At 31.1% G+C, this 18,882-nt stretch overlaps 2 protein-coding genes and 3 non-coding genes across 5 annotated transcripts in view; 4 read left to right on the forward strand and 1 right to left on the reverse strand.

The window, feature by feature from the left end:
- Esyt2 (extended synaptotagmin-like protein 2) overlaps window positions 1–7,287 on the reverse strand; it is a 53,847-nt gene extending 46,560 nt beyond the window's left edge. Inside the window, exons 1-4 of the mRNA XM_088226803.1 lie at window positions 7,250–7,287; window positions 6,722–6,829; window positions 4,032–4,229; window positions 1,744–1,785 (exon numbers count right to left, since the gene is read on the reverse strand). Coding sequence (XP_088082929.1) covers window positions 1,744–1,785; window positions 4,032–4,229; window positions 6,722–6,814 — 333 coding nt within the window. The 5' untranslated portion in view covers window positions 6,815–6,829; window positions 7,250–7,287. The remainder of the gene's footprint in view (window positions 1–1,743; window positions 1,786–4,031; window positions 4,230–6,721; window positions 6,830–7,249) is intronic.
- A 3,130-nt stretch (window positions 7,288–10,417) lies between these two features.
- Window positions 10,418–10,499, forward strand: TRNAL-AAG (transfer RNA leucine (anticodon AAG)). The gene has a single exon. It is a non-coding gene; the product is annotated as a tRNA-Leu (tRNA).
- A 1,809-nt stretch (window positions 10,500–12,308) lies between these two features.
- Window positions 12,309–12,390, forward strand: TRNAS-UGA (transfer RNA serine (anticodon UGA)). Its single transcript has one exon. It is a non-coding gene; the product is annotated as a tRNA-Ser (tRNA).
- A 614-nt stretch (window positions 12,391–13,004) lies between these two features.
- On the forward strand, window positions 13,005–13,076 carry TRNAG-UCC (transfer RNA glycine (anticodon UCC)). Its single transcript has one exon. It is a non-coding gene; the product is annotated as a tRNA-Gly (tRNA).
- Window positions 13,077–15,282: 2,206 nt separating this feature from the next.
- LOC148281354 (O-acyltransferase like protein-like) overlaps window positions 15,283–18,882 on the forward strand; it is a 37,678-nt gene continuing 34,078 nt past the window's right edge. Inside the window, exon 1 of the mRNA XM_088226868.1 lies at window positions 15,283–15,915. Within this exon, the coding sequence (XP_088082994.1) occupies window positions 15,603–15,915 (313 nt within the window). The 5' untranslated portion in view covers window positions 15,283–15,602. The remainder of the gene's footprint in view (window positions 15,916–18,882) is intronic.

Raw genomic sequence — 18,882 nt, forward strand, 5'->3', positions numbered from 1 at the left:
AGTGCTAATAGAATTAAGGACTTAGATTTTAAAATTGATAACTGTTTTTAAACAGAAAATAATGCAAATACCTTTCAATAATTTGTAGATGGGCAATTTCAAATAAAATAAATAACTCAAATTGCTTAACATATTACAACAGAGATGAAGAACATTTAAGAGAAGGTAATATAGAAGTCTAAGAGACAAAATAAGAAATGAAGAAATAAGGCGCCGAACCGGAGCCGTGGATATCATGGATCGTGCAGCGAAATTGAAATGGCAGTGGGCAGGACACTAGGCGAGGCAAAATGATGGCAGGTGGACACCCAAAATAATAAAGTGGAGACCATGGGCAAACAAAAGAAGTGTTGGAAGGCCACAGAAAAGAGGGGTCGACGACATTGCCTCTATTGCCGGTAAAACGTGGATGATGAAAGCGGGTGATAGGAAGGAATGGAGACGTTTGGAAGAAGCCGCCATCCAGCAGTGCAGAGAATAAGGCTGCAGAAGAAGAAGAATATAGAAGTCTAGGCATCTACAGGGCTTATGACCTGTCATTGGCTGGTTTAAGTGGCCACTTTACACACTGTGTAACATTCATCATTCTGCCCATATTCGAACATCTATATTCCTTCAATTCTTCATATGTTGATGTTTAAATAATTCAATTAGATGAATCTCACCCGCATAAATAAAGGTTACAGCTCTTTAACTTCACAAACATCAACAGATGTTCGAATATGAGCAAAATGGTGAATGTTCGAATATGAGCAAAATGGTGAATGTTACACAGTGTGTAAAGTGGCCACTTAAACCAGCCAATGACAGGTCATAAGCTCTGTAGATGCCTAGACTTCTATATTACCTTCTCTTAAATGTTCTTCATCTCTGTTGTAATATGTTAATATAAACAGCTCCCCAGGGAGTTGAATCCAGTCGTTGTCCACAAAAATTTGGACAAACTCAAAATATTGTTGTCAAATTACTTAAATTAATTAACTTAAGAAAAATACACGATTAATTTATTAAAATTAAATAAATATTCGAATCAATAATTTTGTGATTTTCCATGTTTAACAGGTTCACTGCCAACTCAGCAAATTAAGTAGAATACAATATTGTCCTGTCCCAGCACCTATTGTGCTTGTACGACAGAAATTCGGAGAACAGGATAATGGACCGAGACATTGTCTCAGAGATAGATAAGCAGACTATATCTGCAGGAAAATGGATTACCACCACCACCGCGCGCAGACGCATTATCCTCGTGTAAACGTGCACGGACGGGACAGTAGGATAATAGCCACTTGCTCAGCGCACACTTGTCGCTCCTGTGATTTTTTTGCTGAAAATGTGACGTAGATGGCGTCCGGAAGAAATTACAAAGTTGATATGTATATTCGACTGCTTACGGCGCATTGTTGCTCAACACAAACAGTGAAGAGAAAACGCGGTGGAGGCAATTGTAGCTACTATGTTAATGCCGAATTTCACTCATTAATTTCTTCTTATTATTTAGTTCGTCCTCCAACAATTCCAATACATCTTGGTATAAAAATAATTAATTAAAATGTGAACTCGCTCGTAACGCAGGTCGTCACGTATTCATTTTTGCAACGCTTCACATGTAAACTACAGACAAATAGTTGTCCTGTCCTGTGCGGTCAAGTCTGTTCGCGGAGCTGGGACAAAACAATATTGTCCTGTCTATTGTATTGTCTTTAATTAACATTACTTTAGTAAATTTAATTTGGAACATACCCTGTTTAACCACTCCGCTCGCTCGATGTCAGGGAAGAATACCTAAAAAAAACATTATCAAATTAATATAAACATTATCAAATCAATATCAACATTCTCAAATTAATCGGGTTGTGGTCCCATGGCTAGTGTTGCAGGTTCAAACCCCACTCTACCCCAACTTGATTTCCATTTTCTAATAGTGAGTTATTTACAACTCGTTGAAAATGGCCACCAAAATTGAAATATTTGTGTAAATTATAAGAATGCTAATATTTCTTTTTATTAATAAAAAAATATATATACATCTATATAACCAAATTAGTATAAAGATTATTAAATTAATTTCAACATTATCAAATTAACCCATTGCAACACAAAGCCAGCGAATCGCCGGCCAAGGTCAATTTGTCACTGACCCACAAAACCGGCAATTCGCCGGTTGACTTCGAAGAGATTTTTTTAACATTAAAACTGAATGACAATAACTTTATTCATAAAAATGACATAAATAAGTCAATTTCGGTTACTAATTTCATAATACAATGTAATAATCACAATTTATTTTACATTATTTATTACAAAATATTAATTTAGTCTTAATGTTATTGTAATAAAAAAATGTATCAAAATTAATAGTGTGTTGTATGACCAATTTATGTCATCTTTATTAGTGGAGCAATGGGTTAATATCAAAAGTATCAAATTAATATCAACAAATGGCATTTCAAACATGCTCATAAAATGAAATCCATATTTATAAATACACGTAATACTCCTATCTGCATCTGATGGTGCATAGGGCACCGCATTTCAAAATCAAATGCAGCACATCTTGATCATCTGTTACATAAGGGCAAGGTCATTAGTCTTATTTATTTATTAACGGACATTGTCCATGTATACAATTTATAAGGTTTAAATATTACAATAAAAGAATAGTTTAAAACATTTTTAAAAAAAGAAAGAAGCATTGACAAACATAAGGGACATCGAGACAAGATCTGGACTATTTATTTAGTGCTTGTTTAAATCGTTGTAAACTTAAACCAAAAAAGTCCAGATCTTGTCTTGAGTTAACAATACGACAAAGGCGGGTCATTGGAGAATTTAGGCCATAGTTTGTTCTATGCGGATCGATGAAAAGTACTTCATTGTTTCTCAATCTACGAGTCGGAATATTGAATTTTACTTGTCCCAGTAATGATGGAACATCGATTATACCATTTAGTATGCTGAACATATATATGGAGTCAATATTAGTTTTACGTTTTTGTAGACTAGAAATATTTAACATTGACTCTATTTCAGCATAAGAATAATTATCTCTCTCTAGTCCGAGCATCCACGCTATTTTTCGAAGCAAGCAAGTCTTGCACTTCAGGTGTCAATCTAGGAAATATATGAGGGTATTGGAAGCAATATTAGAAATCTCCAACAAAACGGAAAATTAGTTATTGATGCCAAAATAAACTATACATAAAAACCAAGCTACCTAAATAATAGCGTAATTCAAAACTGGTGGAGATTTCTAAGTGTGCTTCTTATTAGAAGAACTATCAAATATTATTAGGATCAGAACTTCAAACATACGCAAAACAGTGAATTTGGCACAGACTGTAAAGTAGTATAGCCAGTCAAAATGGCCATTAGTATGGCCGATTAAAGAAAAGGCAATAACAGGTCAAAAGTAAAAGTAAAGTAAGCAAAGCAAAAAAAAAAACAGTGTAGATGGTAGCACTGTGTATTGGCCAATTAAATAAAAAAATGATACAAGGACCGTGGGATTGATTTAGTAGTCGTAAAAATAATTAATAGCTACGGGTCAACTGAGATTTCACCTCAATAAAAGTTAGCATATTATTAGAACATAGATAGTGGTATATTAGACTACGTAAAACCTGTGAAATCATCACAGCCAATAACAAAAGAAGGTCATTCTATTGGCAAAACAAAATTCTATATTGAAACATTCAATTCAGTTAGCGAGATTTCTTAAAGAAAATTCACCGTGATTAACACATTTTTTTTAAAAATAAATAACGGGAACTTAAATTTTAGTCTACACACGGTTTTTCAGGGCCATACTGCGAAACTGCAGTGAAATTTTTATTATGATGTATAAAAAAAAACCTATTAATTTTTGGAAAATCGCTTTTTTTATTAAAAAAATGAGTATCATAATTCGAGAATATCATAATTCGATGGGTTGAATATTAAAATGTAATCACAACATTTGCATTATGTGGTAACATTTTAATATTAAGGCACATTAAAAATATAGTTAAAAAAATAGCATCTGTACTTACCCAGGCCGGCAATTCATCCACACGAGCCAGGACCACATCCTTCTCAGAGGCCATGGCCGATGCCTTAGCGATGGTCCTGCGAAGGTCGCTGTCCTGTCTCCACTTGTCCCTCATCACGGACAGCACCAGTGGCCCGAGGAACCAGGCCACAGACCAGTGCATGTATCCCACCAGGTAGATGGTGCCGACGATGCATACCTGGCGCAAATAACACAGCATTTAGTTTTTAAGGAAAACAATATCATAATGAAAAATAGTTAATTTAAAAATAGGAATTTTAAATAAAGAGGGTGCACAGTCTGATTTTTTTTACAAACAAAATAGACATTTCGTTGGTGTTGCCAAGGTAGTAAATTTTTTTACCCTACTTTGTTCATCAGAGAGGTTTTTAAGCATATCAAGTCTTGAAAAACGCAGATGCATTGCAGATATAATCTGCATGTATAAAATTATGAACTGTCTCATTGATGCCCCTGAAATTTTGCAAAAGATTCTTTTTAACGTTCCCACCCGTAGACTAAGAAATAATGAAATGCTTTTCCTCGGTCACTACAGGACCAATTATGGTGCACAGTCGCCTTTGCCCAGAATGATCAGGCGGGTGAACGATCATCAAGATCTTGATTATTATGGTGTAAGGATGTCTTTCTTTACAAATCAGCTAAAGAATCTGTATAGTTAGCCTATGCTTTTTACTTAATCTAAAAAATCTATCATCTGTCTTTGCTGCTTATTTCTGTTCCTTATATTTTTTTATTCCTTTGTAAAAATTTCTTTTAATTGTAATGTTTATAATGGACTTTGTCCGTAAATAAATAAATAAATAAATAAATAAATAAATCTAATGAAAATTGGATCTCGGATTAAACAACGCCGTGGTGGACATTTGACCGACATTATCTTTAAAATATTAACTAACATGATATAAAAATATCCGTTATATGTAAAATAAAATTTGTTTTATATTTTGAGTTCAAAGTTTATTAATTCAATTACTCTTATTAAATGACCCTTTACTTAACTACTTAACTCTGTTGTGTTAATCAATGTTTCCGCGTGCACAATAAAATTTTAGAGAAATTAACAAATTGCTTCTTTTTTTTATCTTACATTTGTGTTGATTATATTTTTTCCCATCTGGCAACATTACGCGGCGACTTCACGAATGCGCGCGGCGAAAGTGGGGCAAAGTAGGGGGGATAGTTGGACACAGTCCGATGTATTCAAATATGATTCTACGCTCCTTCTGGACTATTCTTAATTCTATGATTACAATATTGTTCCGACCAACTCTCAACGGGAAAATTTACATTTAAGTATGGAAAGAAAGCAAGTTAGTAAATTTTCACTAGTCTAGAAGTTTAAAAAGATTGACAACCTCGTCCCTTTCGATGTGCAACAGGCAATATAAATATTTTTCTTAAATACATTGGCACTTGTGGAGTTTTTCATTTATTTATTTAACTTTTTGTATATAATGTTATTTGTACATTGGCGGGTCTATTGCCAAATGGCAATTTCTTCCAACCAACCAATAAAATAATAGTTTTATTTTTATAATTCAAGTTACAGAACATATTCAATAGAAAATAAATATTAAAAAGCTAAAGATACATAAAAATATAAATAAACGTATTTGTTTATAAATTACCTTAAATCAAAACTATTTTAAGGAAAGAGGAAAGGAGGAGAGATTAAGGAAGAGAAATGAGATGTTTCTTCAGACGTGATTTAAACAGAGATAATGTAGTAAGTAGGATGGGAGATGATTCCACAGTCGAGCCGCATGAACACTATATGAGTTAGAGAAGAAAGAGGAATTGTGGATGGGTATTAAGAGAGTGCCTTGAGAATTAGAACGAAGAGGTAAACCATGAACTGATAGGTGTTGAAATTTTTCTCGCAGGTATATAGGAGCGTTAGGACTATGAAGTACATTGAACAGAATTGAGAGGGAGTGATAGTCTCTCTGCTGTCTAATTTTGAGCCATTTCAATTGCCTACGATAATCAGAAATGTGGTCATATTTCCTAAGACCATGGCTGCCGGAAGATGATTAAAAAACTTAGGAGCCAGGACGATAAAGTTTTTTTGAGCTAGCTTTGAGTGAGTGGTCGGACCGAGGTAATTTATCCTTCCCGCAGATTGCGTTTGTGTATTTTGCAGTGTCCTGACATTATACCTAATTATAAACTCGCTTATCTTGTAAGTCTACAACAATATATATTTATAAAATAATGATAAATACAAGTCAAAGTAATAGTTTCTTTTCAATGTCCTAATTTAATAATGGAATTTCAAGTCATAATTATTAATATCTCTTAAATACTTATCTTTAAAAACGTTTCGTGTTTCTAAGGCATTGTAAACAAAAAAGTAGGTGATGGCATGCTTAAATGATTAAATCATAGTGAGTAATGTTTGACATTGAATCAACATGTTGCTTTGGACAAGTTAGAATGTAAAGTTTGTTCAATGCCATTTAGACAGTTAATAAATGGGTAGGTATTTATTTTTACTACATACGCGTGTAGCCCAAGATATGATATAAAAAATCGATTCTTAAATTGGGAGATTGGCGTGATTAAGCGAATAATTCATTTTATTTTCCATTTTTTTTACATGACAACTAAGTTGGTTTTTTATCAATGTTTTTGGGTAGGTACCTGCGCAAATAAATGTTTTTTTACCTTTTTAGCAACAGCATAAACGATTGACATTAATTCTGATCCACCAGCCTTGTGAGTAACCTCACCAGAACATGGCTTACTGGCTGCTGCCATATCTTGAGATTCACTCTGGAAGAATAAAAAATATAAAAGAAAGGCATTAAAATAAAAATGAGCCCATAAAACTGACAGAAAAACATACCATTTTAAAACAAAACTGAAAATAACTACAGCGAAACAAACTTTAAAAATACACACTGTAAACTTTGATACAATAACACAACAGCTACGGGCTGTTACATGCCGGCAAAAATACCAGATAAACTAAGTTGTCTGTTGTCTACACTTCATTAATTTATGTGTATAATGTACGTATTGCGCAAACACGATATAAATAATATTTTATTTAGCGTGCCGCGCCCGACAACGAGCGATTTGTACGCAAATTGAATCCTAACAATTTTAAACCATCCAACTAGACGCGAGTAAACGTATACTTCTTACTAGATTAGATCATGCATTTATTTTTAATCAAGACATTATACGAACCGTGATGTCAGGTGTCAAGTCACATTTACAACTTTGACGTTTCTGCGGCGCAATTCCACGCTATAGTGACATCTGTGATTATTCGTAACGTAATTTGAAACCAACATAAAGTGTTATATATGTTTTTCCAAAAGATGGCAGTAAGAATTTTTATTTTACTATATTTTATCTAGGCCTTTTACTAAACGTAATATCGACCGAAAGCAAGAAATATAGATTTCATAGAATTAAGAAAAGTATTCTATGATAAATTTATTATATTTGCAATTATTTACATAAAACAAAACTATTTGTCCGTTTGAAGAAAAAGAAAATGTTGGGAGAATAATAGGATATAGTTAGAAGAATAAAAATAAATCCATTGCTTTTTTGTCAAAATTTAACTCTACAATACTTACCCGATGCTTGTACCCATAGAATTATAATATATACATAATTTGCACCGTGCACTTTACATGTGATGAGTTGGGCTTTCTTTTCGAGTTTTTTATTTATTTTAAAAGTATATATTTATTGAAATCTACAGTCGTATACGCAATAATACGGTCATAATAATTACTTAACTAAAAATAATTTCAAACCAATATACGTAATATGTCATAAATATGGTTATATATCATAGAATTAAGATGTACCGTCAAACGTGACAATTTTGCCCAGTTTTAACAAACTTTTACAATATCATATTTTTTTTGTATAGGACTACTCTTATCCATTTTGTTGAATAGTGATACTAATTATTCTGAGCATTTTTACAAGTACAAAACGTTTTCTTTTATTTATGCAACTTTAGAAGACAAAACATGCTGGGCAAAATTATCTCCACTGGTTGACAATTTTACCCACTTGGTAATTAACTGTTATTTTTGGTTTTATCATCCTTATCATACGGTTTATTACTACTTTTTGTGCGAAAAAAACTGTTTATGTTTAAACAATAGCATCATTGAGGCATCACCATTATAAAATCAATGCAAAAAACCGGTGGGCAAAATTTTCAACTATTTCCTCAATTTTTCTATACAATGTGGATCTGTGGGCCAGGGTTGGCACATAATAGGATTTTTAACAAAAAGAAAGGAGTTTATCTCTAATCCTTTTAATTTGTTCGTGTTTGACTATGCATAAGCCATTTTTTTTTCACAAATCATTCAGTTCTGATGCGATTTTCGTAATTAAGGGAGCTTGCCCCCAAAACGATTTTTCTTTAAATGTGTATGTAGAAAAAAAACGATCTTTATTTTTTTGTACAGCAGTGCAATTATTTGCCAGATTACCTATACTTTGAAATTGTATTTATGTACAGAATTCATAATATTTTGTATGTTTTATTTTCTTCTTTAGACTGTTAAAAATATTTATACGAAAAAAACATTTAAAATAAAAAAAAGGTCTTCATAATTTCACAAAAAGCTGGCAAATTTAACAAATAAAACTTTCTAAAATGTGGTCGGATATTCTTACATTATTTTTGAATGGTAAAAATTAAAATTGGTTTTTGTAAAACAATTACTCACAGAAAATGACTCAATCTTGCAGTTTTTAAGATTTACATTGAATTTATGAAAACCTTGACGCAAGATAACAGGTTCAGGTAAAGATTTCACTATGTTCCAATTAAATACATCAGCAATATCCTCAACTTGAGATCACACAAAGCTCCATTACGTTTGCGTCTTACAAATGACAAAACAATATTCGTTAAATCTTTGACAAAAAATCTGATTTATGGGCCAGTTTGAACAAAACATCCCGTTACCTCGTTTAAAACCATGTTTTTGCCATTTACTTCATTTTATTATATATTTTCTACTTTGTTTTTTTTTTACTTTCTTGGATAATGTTTTTTTTAGCGACAACCCTAGACGTGTCTTAGATTTATTAGCTAGTGTTTTGACAATTTTGCCCACTTAAATATCTATTGTGTTTTTTCAAATAGATATACAGAAATACGTTCTAAAGTGTCTTTATTATGTATGCAATGAAATATATAAAACTTACTTGCCTCCTTTCAACACAAACTCCGCAACAACAAAAGTTTTGTCAATTTTTGTAGATATACACAAACAGACCTTCAAGTTTAACTTTAAATTTCAAGTGATCAACTGAAGCTGGCGGTAAACTAAATATTTAGTTTTGCCTTGAAACTATTTAAATATACTTACCAAATGTAATTTTTATGATACCAGTAACTTTTCTTACTTTGAAACTTGATTTTGTTATGGATTTCGGCAGTGGGCAAAATTGTCATGGCTGGGCAAAATTGTCATGTTTGACGGTATGTTATATCTTTATATATATAATTCCTCTGTACTGTGATGTCACCGCACTCCTCCTAAACGGCTTAACCGATTTACGTGCGGTTTTCAGAGAAATATAGATCTTTGCGCTGTGCGTGTTCGTAGATATTAAAATCTTCAATCAAATATGTAAAAAAAAAGTTATGAGTATAAATGTTTTATTCATCGATCTCCCGGGGTTGCATTCGAGGAGAATGCATTTGCAAAAAATGGAAAGATGCTGTTTTTTTGTGTTTAACCAAAATTTGTTTTTGAATGTTTACATACTTTTTGTTTTTTTGTGGATCTCGATCAGATTCTTTCCTTGAATTCCTTATAATTTCTACCCATTTATTTATATTTATTAGATTTTTGGTAATACTAAAATAATAGATACTAAATTCAATACATTTAAAAAAAAATTGTATTCCTACACAAGTACACCACATTGTTGGTAAGACGAATGGAGTTTGACGTTTGCAAAAAGAACGCCATATTAGAAAAAAAAAAATATTTTATGTTTTGGAATTCAACCATAAACAAGTACCCACTTAAATTCAATATTTTTTGAGTATCAACAATTTTTAGTTTTGGAATTTAATCACAAACAAGTACCTAGATGAAAAGTATTTTTCCAAGATGATAGCAGGCAAGCCAACGTTCGGGCAGGACAACGTCTGTCGGGTCCGCTAGTATATTATACAATAAAAGAATTATTTTATTAGCTTTATCAATGAAACAATAAATATGCTTTATCAATAACGTATCTATTATACACAATATGTGCTTATGTATTGAATTCATGGGTATTTTTCAATAATAAAATCGTTGAAAATACATATGTTTTTAATGTATAGTTTTATTTTTGTTTATGGCCTCTTTCATCATCGGTAGCGTGGCCGAGCGGTCTAAGGCGCTGGTTTAAGGCACCAGTCTCTTCGGAGGCGTGGGTTCGAATCCCACCGCTGCCAAGTGTTTTTTGCCAATTCGTTTTCACGCACATGACTTTTTATGACTCAGCAGAGCTCTTGCATAGGATTTTAGCAATATTTTCTAGATCCAAATTTTAGTCACTATATTTTGAGTTTTGTAATCTTACATACATAGGATGATTGAGGTGTTCCATCCCCAATTTCTACCCTTACCATTACTGGGAAATAGCGCCATGTTTATAACCAATATTATTGCAAAACAAAACGGGTAAAAAAATATTTTTTACAGTTATACAGTGTGTTCTTTAAACCCTGTCACATCCAAAACCACGATAATCAGTATAAGCAAGAAGACATATTGGCACATAAAAATAAATTTTTAGTACGACTAAAATCTTAAAAAATAAAAGATAAATAAAAACAAATGGTTGCTTATTCCTGTAGGGGAGAAACGAGGAATGGGGAAGGGGGAGCCTGATACACTGTCAACTGCACGGACGCGCCCCCCTCGCTTTTCCCCTGCAAAAGTAAGACACCATTTGGTTTTTTTAAATAATTTTTCTTCGTTCTAAATATTTTTTAAATATGCTAATATCTTCTTGACCATACTGATCATCGTGGTTTCGGATGTGACAGGGTTTAAAGAACACCCTGTATATTTGACTGCTGGGCACAGAATGAAGTTTTAAAATTAAAGTTGTTGCGTACCGCTGACGTATAAAAGAAAAGTTATTTCTATACTAGCTACATCTTAGATAGGTACAGTAAATCGAAATGTTCTATGCCTCAATCGAGAAAAGTCAGCAAATGAGCTTCGAACTCACAAATCTACACGGAGGTGGATTTATAAGGCACGAGCTAGGAGATATGGCAAATATTGTATTTGGATTTGGAAATTTGGAAAAAGGCAAATCGTCATACTTAGATACAAATAGATACATATGCAAAAATTTATTAAAATTGTGAGAAATTAGATATTTTACTAATAAAATAAAAATAATATCATTGTACAGTTTTTTACAGTTAGAATAATAAAAACCTATACGTTATAAAAGCTGTCTTTTATTGCTAGGCCACTTACTAAAACCACTATTTAGGTAACGTTTACAGAATTCGCCTAATACAACACGCATCAATTTTCATTGTAATTATTACAGGATTTTTTCTTCACATGCGGTGGCATTATTGTTGATAGTCACCTCCAAACATGACGAAAGTCCGTTGGAGCGTAAAGGCAAGGAGTCAAATATTACGCTTGTAAAGTGTTTATTTGATTTTACGTCATTGTCTCACACTATATTTTAGTAAGTGATTTATAAAAAATGTGTTATGTGACCTTTAAAAATATTAGGTTAATACTTAGTAAGTACGTAATATAATAAATAATAACCATCAAATATTGTGGTAAAATAAGTGCTCACTTATTTTATTGAACTACGACCCTTCACGTGTTCAACAAGTACTTAACCTACTGTAAAAATATGACAGTATCGTCAGACATATGTTTATTCGAGTATATGTTGGGTTTAGTCATGTCGTGTCTTTCTCGGTCTTCCTCGTTAACTGCATCGAAATATTATCGTAAATCTTTTTAGCCGTTAGTTCGCCGTCCATTCGCTCTTCATGTACAAACCAACACATCAATGTTGATTGAGATCTCCTTTATTTTTATTTTCTGAATAGGATCAGAATATTTGACAATCCGGATGACTGAAGTTCGGATAAACGGAGTTTTACTGCAATTATTTTGACCGTAATCGTGACGTACGATTTGACATTTTGAAGATCACGTGACTAACAATTCCCTGCTATAGAAACTGATAGTTTATATCGACGACTCGCCCAACGGCTGAGGTGTCCGAGTGGTTAAGGAGTTGGACTTGAAATCCAATGGGTTCTACCCGCGCAGGTTCGAATCCTGTCCTCAGCGGACTTTTTGTTTTTTTGTTTTTAATACACCCGTATGTTTTTTTTAAATGAACAAAAATGTGAATTTGTATATCTATTATACAAAGTAATGCGCTTCGTTGGGATGAGCACCACAGACTACAGATATCTGCTATAAAAGTTAGCATTCGATTGGTGATGTGAGAATCTTTCGCGTGTGAGAAATAATTTTTAGGTTAGGTAGCCTAATAAGCCCATTGAAACCAATAAATTTAAATTCTATGAAATTTAACTTCGCAGCAATAGTACAATAATACCGTTTCAGTCGAACTTATGTATTAAATAAATAATTTTAAACTATGAAATTTGTAATTATATTTCCACAATTATTACACTGAAAAAATCTCACTTGTCAATAAATTTACATTAAAAAAAAATGCTATGGTTGATTGTATTATAATTCTGTGGGTTGTTGATATATAAAATTTATCGAAAAATGCAAAAACCATATTTTAATTCTATGGTAAAAATTGCATAATTTTATGGTAAAAAAAAAAAATAGAAAGAACAGACATCGAGACTATTCATGCAAAACTAAAATTTGAGTTAATCTTTTTATTGACGTATTTATATTACATATTGCCGTCGTATAAATGTGCGATGGTGGTGTAATGGTCAGCATAGTTGCCTTCCAAGCAGTTGATCCGGGTTCGATTCCCGGCCATCGCACATTCTATTTTTATTCTGAAAAACTACTTTTTAAAAATAATATTTTGAAATTACAAAAACATGGAATAGTCTAGTTAAGTTATTTTTACAATGAGAAGGTAGCAAATTTACCTTCAAATTAAATTGTCTACGAAGTAAAATGAAATGCTGTGTATTGTACAATAATATTATGTTTATTTATATTAAAAAAATTAAGTACCTTCTTCGGTAACCTAACGTCAAAGATATTTCAATTTTTTTTGCTATAAATATTTTTTTTATATTTTGAAAATTTAATTTTACAATTTAGACAACTACTGAAGACACCCTTGACTTCTCGACTCGCATTGAAATCCCCCTGCATAATATTATAAACGTATCATTGGCTGAATGCCCGAATTTTACTAAAATTTTCAGGAGAGCAATATAAAGTTAAAAACTAAATAATTGAATACATTTTCATTTTAAATACTTCTGCGCAAATACGAATTATGTATAAAATATTGTGAATTGTGAATTCAATTATAAAACCTATTTCTCTACAGCGTAAACAAATAGTAGGTACCTACCTACATTGGCGGACATAAATACATCAAACGTTGTTTTTTAAAATATTTATTGTGACTTATTTATCTATTCTGCATCTAGCCAGCATAAGCATAAAGCATACTATACAAAATATTATTTTATACAAAATATAATATAATAATTGATTATTATTATAATTAGGGATAACTTATACAGCGCCATTTTCGTAACGTAATACCTCAAGGGCGTTTTACAAAGTGATTATAAAGAATTTTTAAAACAATTTAACATTCGTGGAGTCCGTTTTTACCGTCCAATAACAAAAGTACACGATAAATAAAAATTAGTCAATAATGCATTTTCCTTCATTATTTTACGACGAATTAGTAAATAATTCGTAGCATCTTCACCATACATTGCCCAAATATCGCGAGCAGTTTTGGCAGCTTTATTCCTTCGATTGAACGCGAACAGGTGTCGAAAATAGTAACTTTCGTCTACTTGGCATTCCATTATAAAGGCTTGTAATCAAATAAAATAATACATGTAACTTAAAAGCGATTTAAATATATTGTAAAGCAGATTTTTTTTCGAATGACGATAACCTTTACCATTTTGTTTTACTTTCGGTGCTCATTTTTAAATTAGGAAAAAAGCGGACACAACTTATATTAACATGAAATATATATTATAAATTGACCAGGGCTCCGAAAAATAGTCTATAAAGTAAAATCGATTGTTTTGTACGAAAACGTGTATACGTGTTCATTGTTTTTCTATAATTAATATTTTTTAATAGACTATCAAACTAAAAAAAATATATTTATCTTCTTCTTCGCTACGATTTTTTAAAGTTTTGAATTTTTTAAATTATTCCACGCGTCACGTCACTAGTTCTCTTCGGTGAGTTGACTGATTGGACGGTTAGCTTCCCGGAAACTGGAAACCCATCACAAAGCTCTATCATTGGTTGAATTAGAATAACTTGGAACGTCATTTGAATTAGTTCATTTTTATTTTTAAAAAAATTCATGCAGTTTAGAGAAACTTCCCTCACAATTAAATGCTCTATTTTTTTACCGCGTGTAAAAAAACATTATTTATTATCAATTTTCCGTACATTTTTTTACAAATATACGCATTTTCGTACAGAAAAAAATTGTGTGATTTAAAAAAAAAACTTTTTCAATAATAAGTCACCGACGATGATACTCTGAATCTTCATCACATACATATTTTCGTATAGAAAAGACGGTTTTACTTTCCATAAAGTCGTCTATAAAATTGTCTATACAATTGACAATAACGTTGTTTATTTTCTAATGTAATACGGGCCCAGGAGGACTGTATTAACAAAAATGGTGTTTATTTACTCATTTATTAAATTTAGTTTATTTTTGAAGGTAACAATTTTAAAAGATACTCGGATCTTATCTGTTTTCTACTTAACCTAACCTTAATAAAAAAAAACGAGGTAAAATTTTAAAGAGTTAATAAAGTTTTATTGCAAAATAGGAAGCATAATCTACAAACATATGCGTTTATATTACGCTTAATTATTATTGTTTTATTTAGATGACTTGAATTCAAAGTGTGTTGACATCAAGGATCACTTTTCGCAGTCAGGAGGGAGCGAGTAACGATGATATTGTCATTGTGACAACATGACGATTACATCAAATTCATCACCTTATTCGCCATTGTTAATAGAAACTCGATACAGTACACCTGGGACTGTCAACCGTGATTTGAATTTGAAGACGGAACACGAAACGGCTTATTGCTGCTACTCATTTGTTTTTTTTGTTAACTTACGGCGGGAAAACAAAAAAAGTATTGACGAGATTAGTTAAATTACTGCAATTTTGATCTACAAGTGAATCTTGTGATTTATCTTTATGCGGATAAATGGTCAAAATAAACTATATAAACATATTGAATTTCCAGGATTCGTAAATTTTCCTCTTGCATCTGCGGAATGATTTTCATAAGTTAGCAAAGCACCATTTGTGAATCACAATGCTTTGTGGAATACGTAGTGTGTTACTGTTTTTTACATTAATATTACGCGTTGAAAATGCAACTAGTGTCATCAATAAACATCCCGTAAATTTAAACTGTCATTCTCGTTCGACAAAAAGTATCCTCGACGTTATTTTACTCGAAACTTCAATATTTAAAGAATCTTATCAAAATTCTACAAACAGTAGCGTGAATATTGTTTTAAGATCGAACTCCAGCAAAACGTCTCGAAATGTTCAATCGGAAAAAGTGTTTCAAGATTACAAAGGTAGTGAAGTTTTTCAAACAACGTCGCCAGATGCCAAAAATGGTGAGTGAAATATTTTTTAAATTACAATTTTCATATGATGTCATACAAAACGTTCATAAACATATTGCCGCCTTTGTTATTTGTATGTGTTAGTAAACTTAATATGTTATATATAATGCAGTATTTGTTTACGGCTAACCGGTATCACTTGCAAAAAAAATGAAATCAAAAGTAAAGTAACATAAAAATGAGTTCAATAAATTAACAAAAAAATATATTGATTGAGCAGGATAGTACGTTTGTCAAGTAAATGAATAAATATAGCCGATATTTCAACCGAGATGAAGGCACCATAAGGGAAACGAAAAAAAACATTAATTTAAAAAAAGTCTCCTATGTTTCCCTGGGCGTAGAGCATCCCAATAAGAAAACATTATTTTTAAAAAATACTTTAATTTTTATCACATTTTTTTATTTATTTTCTAAATACATAAGAACTACGTTTATTTGAACTTCAGTCACCCGGATTGCCAAAAAACAAAATCGTTATCAGGTAATAAAAAAAGGACATGTTTTTAATTAAAAATTAATTGTGCTATTAACTTTGCTGGACATGTTCAAGTAAGTTTTTAAGGTGATTCCAATTCGCTGCATTCTTTCGAAAGCAATAAAACCTGGCACTTATTAATCCGGATAATTGGAGTTTTACCGTAATATAATTGTTTGATGTGTAAATATGTCTATAAACAAATATTGTCATATGCTTGTCAGTAAATGAGTTTTTCCAAAAAGTTATTAGAAAAATTATATGAAAATAATATATTAGTATATTACGTAACTTTGTATTTCAGACTACATGATCATATTTTTATTAAAAGCCTCAATGAAAAATATATATTTAGGTAACTACAATATTTCATATAATACAAACGCATCCACTTCATAAAATTAGTAAAGTTTTGATTTTGATTAAAGATAATTTAAGTTAAAATATGTATAATATTATTTCCTGATTTATTTTCTAAAAAATATATTAATAAATGTATATTATATATAATAACATAATAACAATAAAAACATGTAATATTTTTTAATATCAAAAACATTTTTCACTAAAGGTTTCAGGTATGACACTTTATTTTTATTTATTTATAAATTTATAAAAACCACTTTAACTTTCGAGTTATCCGTCGACCGGTTTCAATTTAAAATTTAGATAATTAAAAAAAAATATCTTATATTAGAATGAGGAACTTCAGCCCTACGGGAAATTGGATACAAAAAATGTTTTCTTACGCGGGGTAAAAATTAGAGCATTAAATTGTACGACAAAGTTTCTTGAAAATGTACAGAAAAAATAATAATAAATATTTTGATAAAAACGCACTACTTTAAATGACGTCACTGGTTCATGTGAATCAACCTATAATCTAAGAGCTATGGAAGATTTCCGGTCTGCTTGTCGCTTCTGGACCAATGGAAAGAACTGAATGAGAATAAGCGGAAATGAACCTCTGACGTTACACGCGGAGTTATTTCAGAAATACAAAACTTTGAAAAATCGTAGCGCCGATAATACGATATATAAAAATAAAAATAAAAAATTTTTGACTTAGTTTAACAGTTTATTAACAAATAATTTTTTTTAAAAAAACCTCTGAACTTCCTCATTAAAGAATGTATAAGATGTCTCAACAATAATAACTTCTCAGAATTCGTAAAGTTTAAATCATCTTATATCCGAAAGCCATAATTTTAATCAGGAAACGGGTGTAGAAATTTTACATATTCATTAAAATGGTCTTCGTTTTGACAATCTAGAATGATTAGAAATAAGTAAAGCCATTTACCAAAAACTCCCCATAATTTATGTTAATTTTTTTGTTAAAATTATGGATAAAAAAACTGATTTAAATTGCTTATTTTTTTATGAATAGCGTATACTTTCACGATTAATTTACTCATTTTCTCTATTCATTTTCTCTATTTCATCTATCATATTTTTTCAGTAGCCTTTATTTAAATTTAAAGTAAAATGTATACCCACACACAGACCATGCCTATGTGGGTTTTGTTTGTGTTTGTGTAATTTTTTTTTTGTATTTGTAACTTATGTATACCTATTGTAAAATACAAAGAAAAAATTGTAATAAATTTTTAAAAATAATTAAAAAACTAAAAGTAATTAAAAATAATTTATAAAATAAAATAATAATGATAACTTCGAGTCCTCTTCTAAAAATATGCCTGTTATAATTATTATATTATATTACCCTCTTTATCTCTCCTTCTTTCATTCTTCTGTTTCTTTCTTACATTTTACAATATACTAAAATAGCATCACAAATTATTCTAAATTAGTCCAAGTCCTGATGATGAGGAAGTGACATCGAAACCCGTCGACGCGTAACTCTAAAGTTAAAGTGGTTTATACAAATTTATAAATAAATAAGTGTAAAAACGTATAAGACTAAAATTACAATTTGACTTTGACTTGTTTTTGCAAGGTCTCTGATTTCGACAAATACCTACATATATATAGTTCTCTTAACAACATGGTTTAATTCCGATTACTTACATGTGTCGTTACATTATTAGTCCATCGTCCGTAGTAGATAGTTAAGTTCACTGCAATAATGTAGGTATAATTTGCAGTTCACAACACGAACGTTTGCGTAAATGAAGCCTAGCCTACATCAGTAGCAACTAGTAACACTATATTACCCTTGCTTAATACTTTATACGGTGAAGTAAATATGTGTGTTGTGTACACAAACCTACTTTTGTTTTTATGACCAATTAAATTCATTGTAATATTATCATTGAACAATACCATAGAATTCAGAATAGTCCAGAAACCGCATACGCACATCAAACAGAAGGCGAAATGAGTAGGTTTACGTTTTGACCCATTAGTTTCTTTGTACACGTCACTCAGTACGCAACTCCTGATTTGAATTCAACTATGCCGTGATGTGTCCTTTTGAAGTGTAGAGCTACTGCTAGGATCTTAAAGAAACAGGATGC

Source organism: Micrasema longulum, unplaced genomic scaffold, assembly GCF_059751315.1.
Source record: "Micrasema longulum isolate JH-2025_06_02 unplaced genomic scaffold, ASM5975131v1 h1tg000469l, whole genome shotgun sequence".
Lineage (NCBI taxonomy): Eukaryota > Metazoa > Arthropoda > Insecta > Trichoptera > Brachycentridae > Micrasema > Micrasema longulum.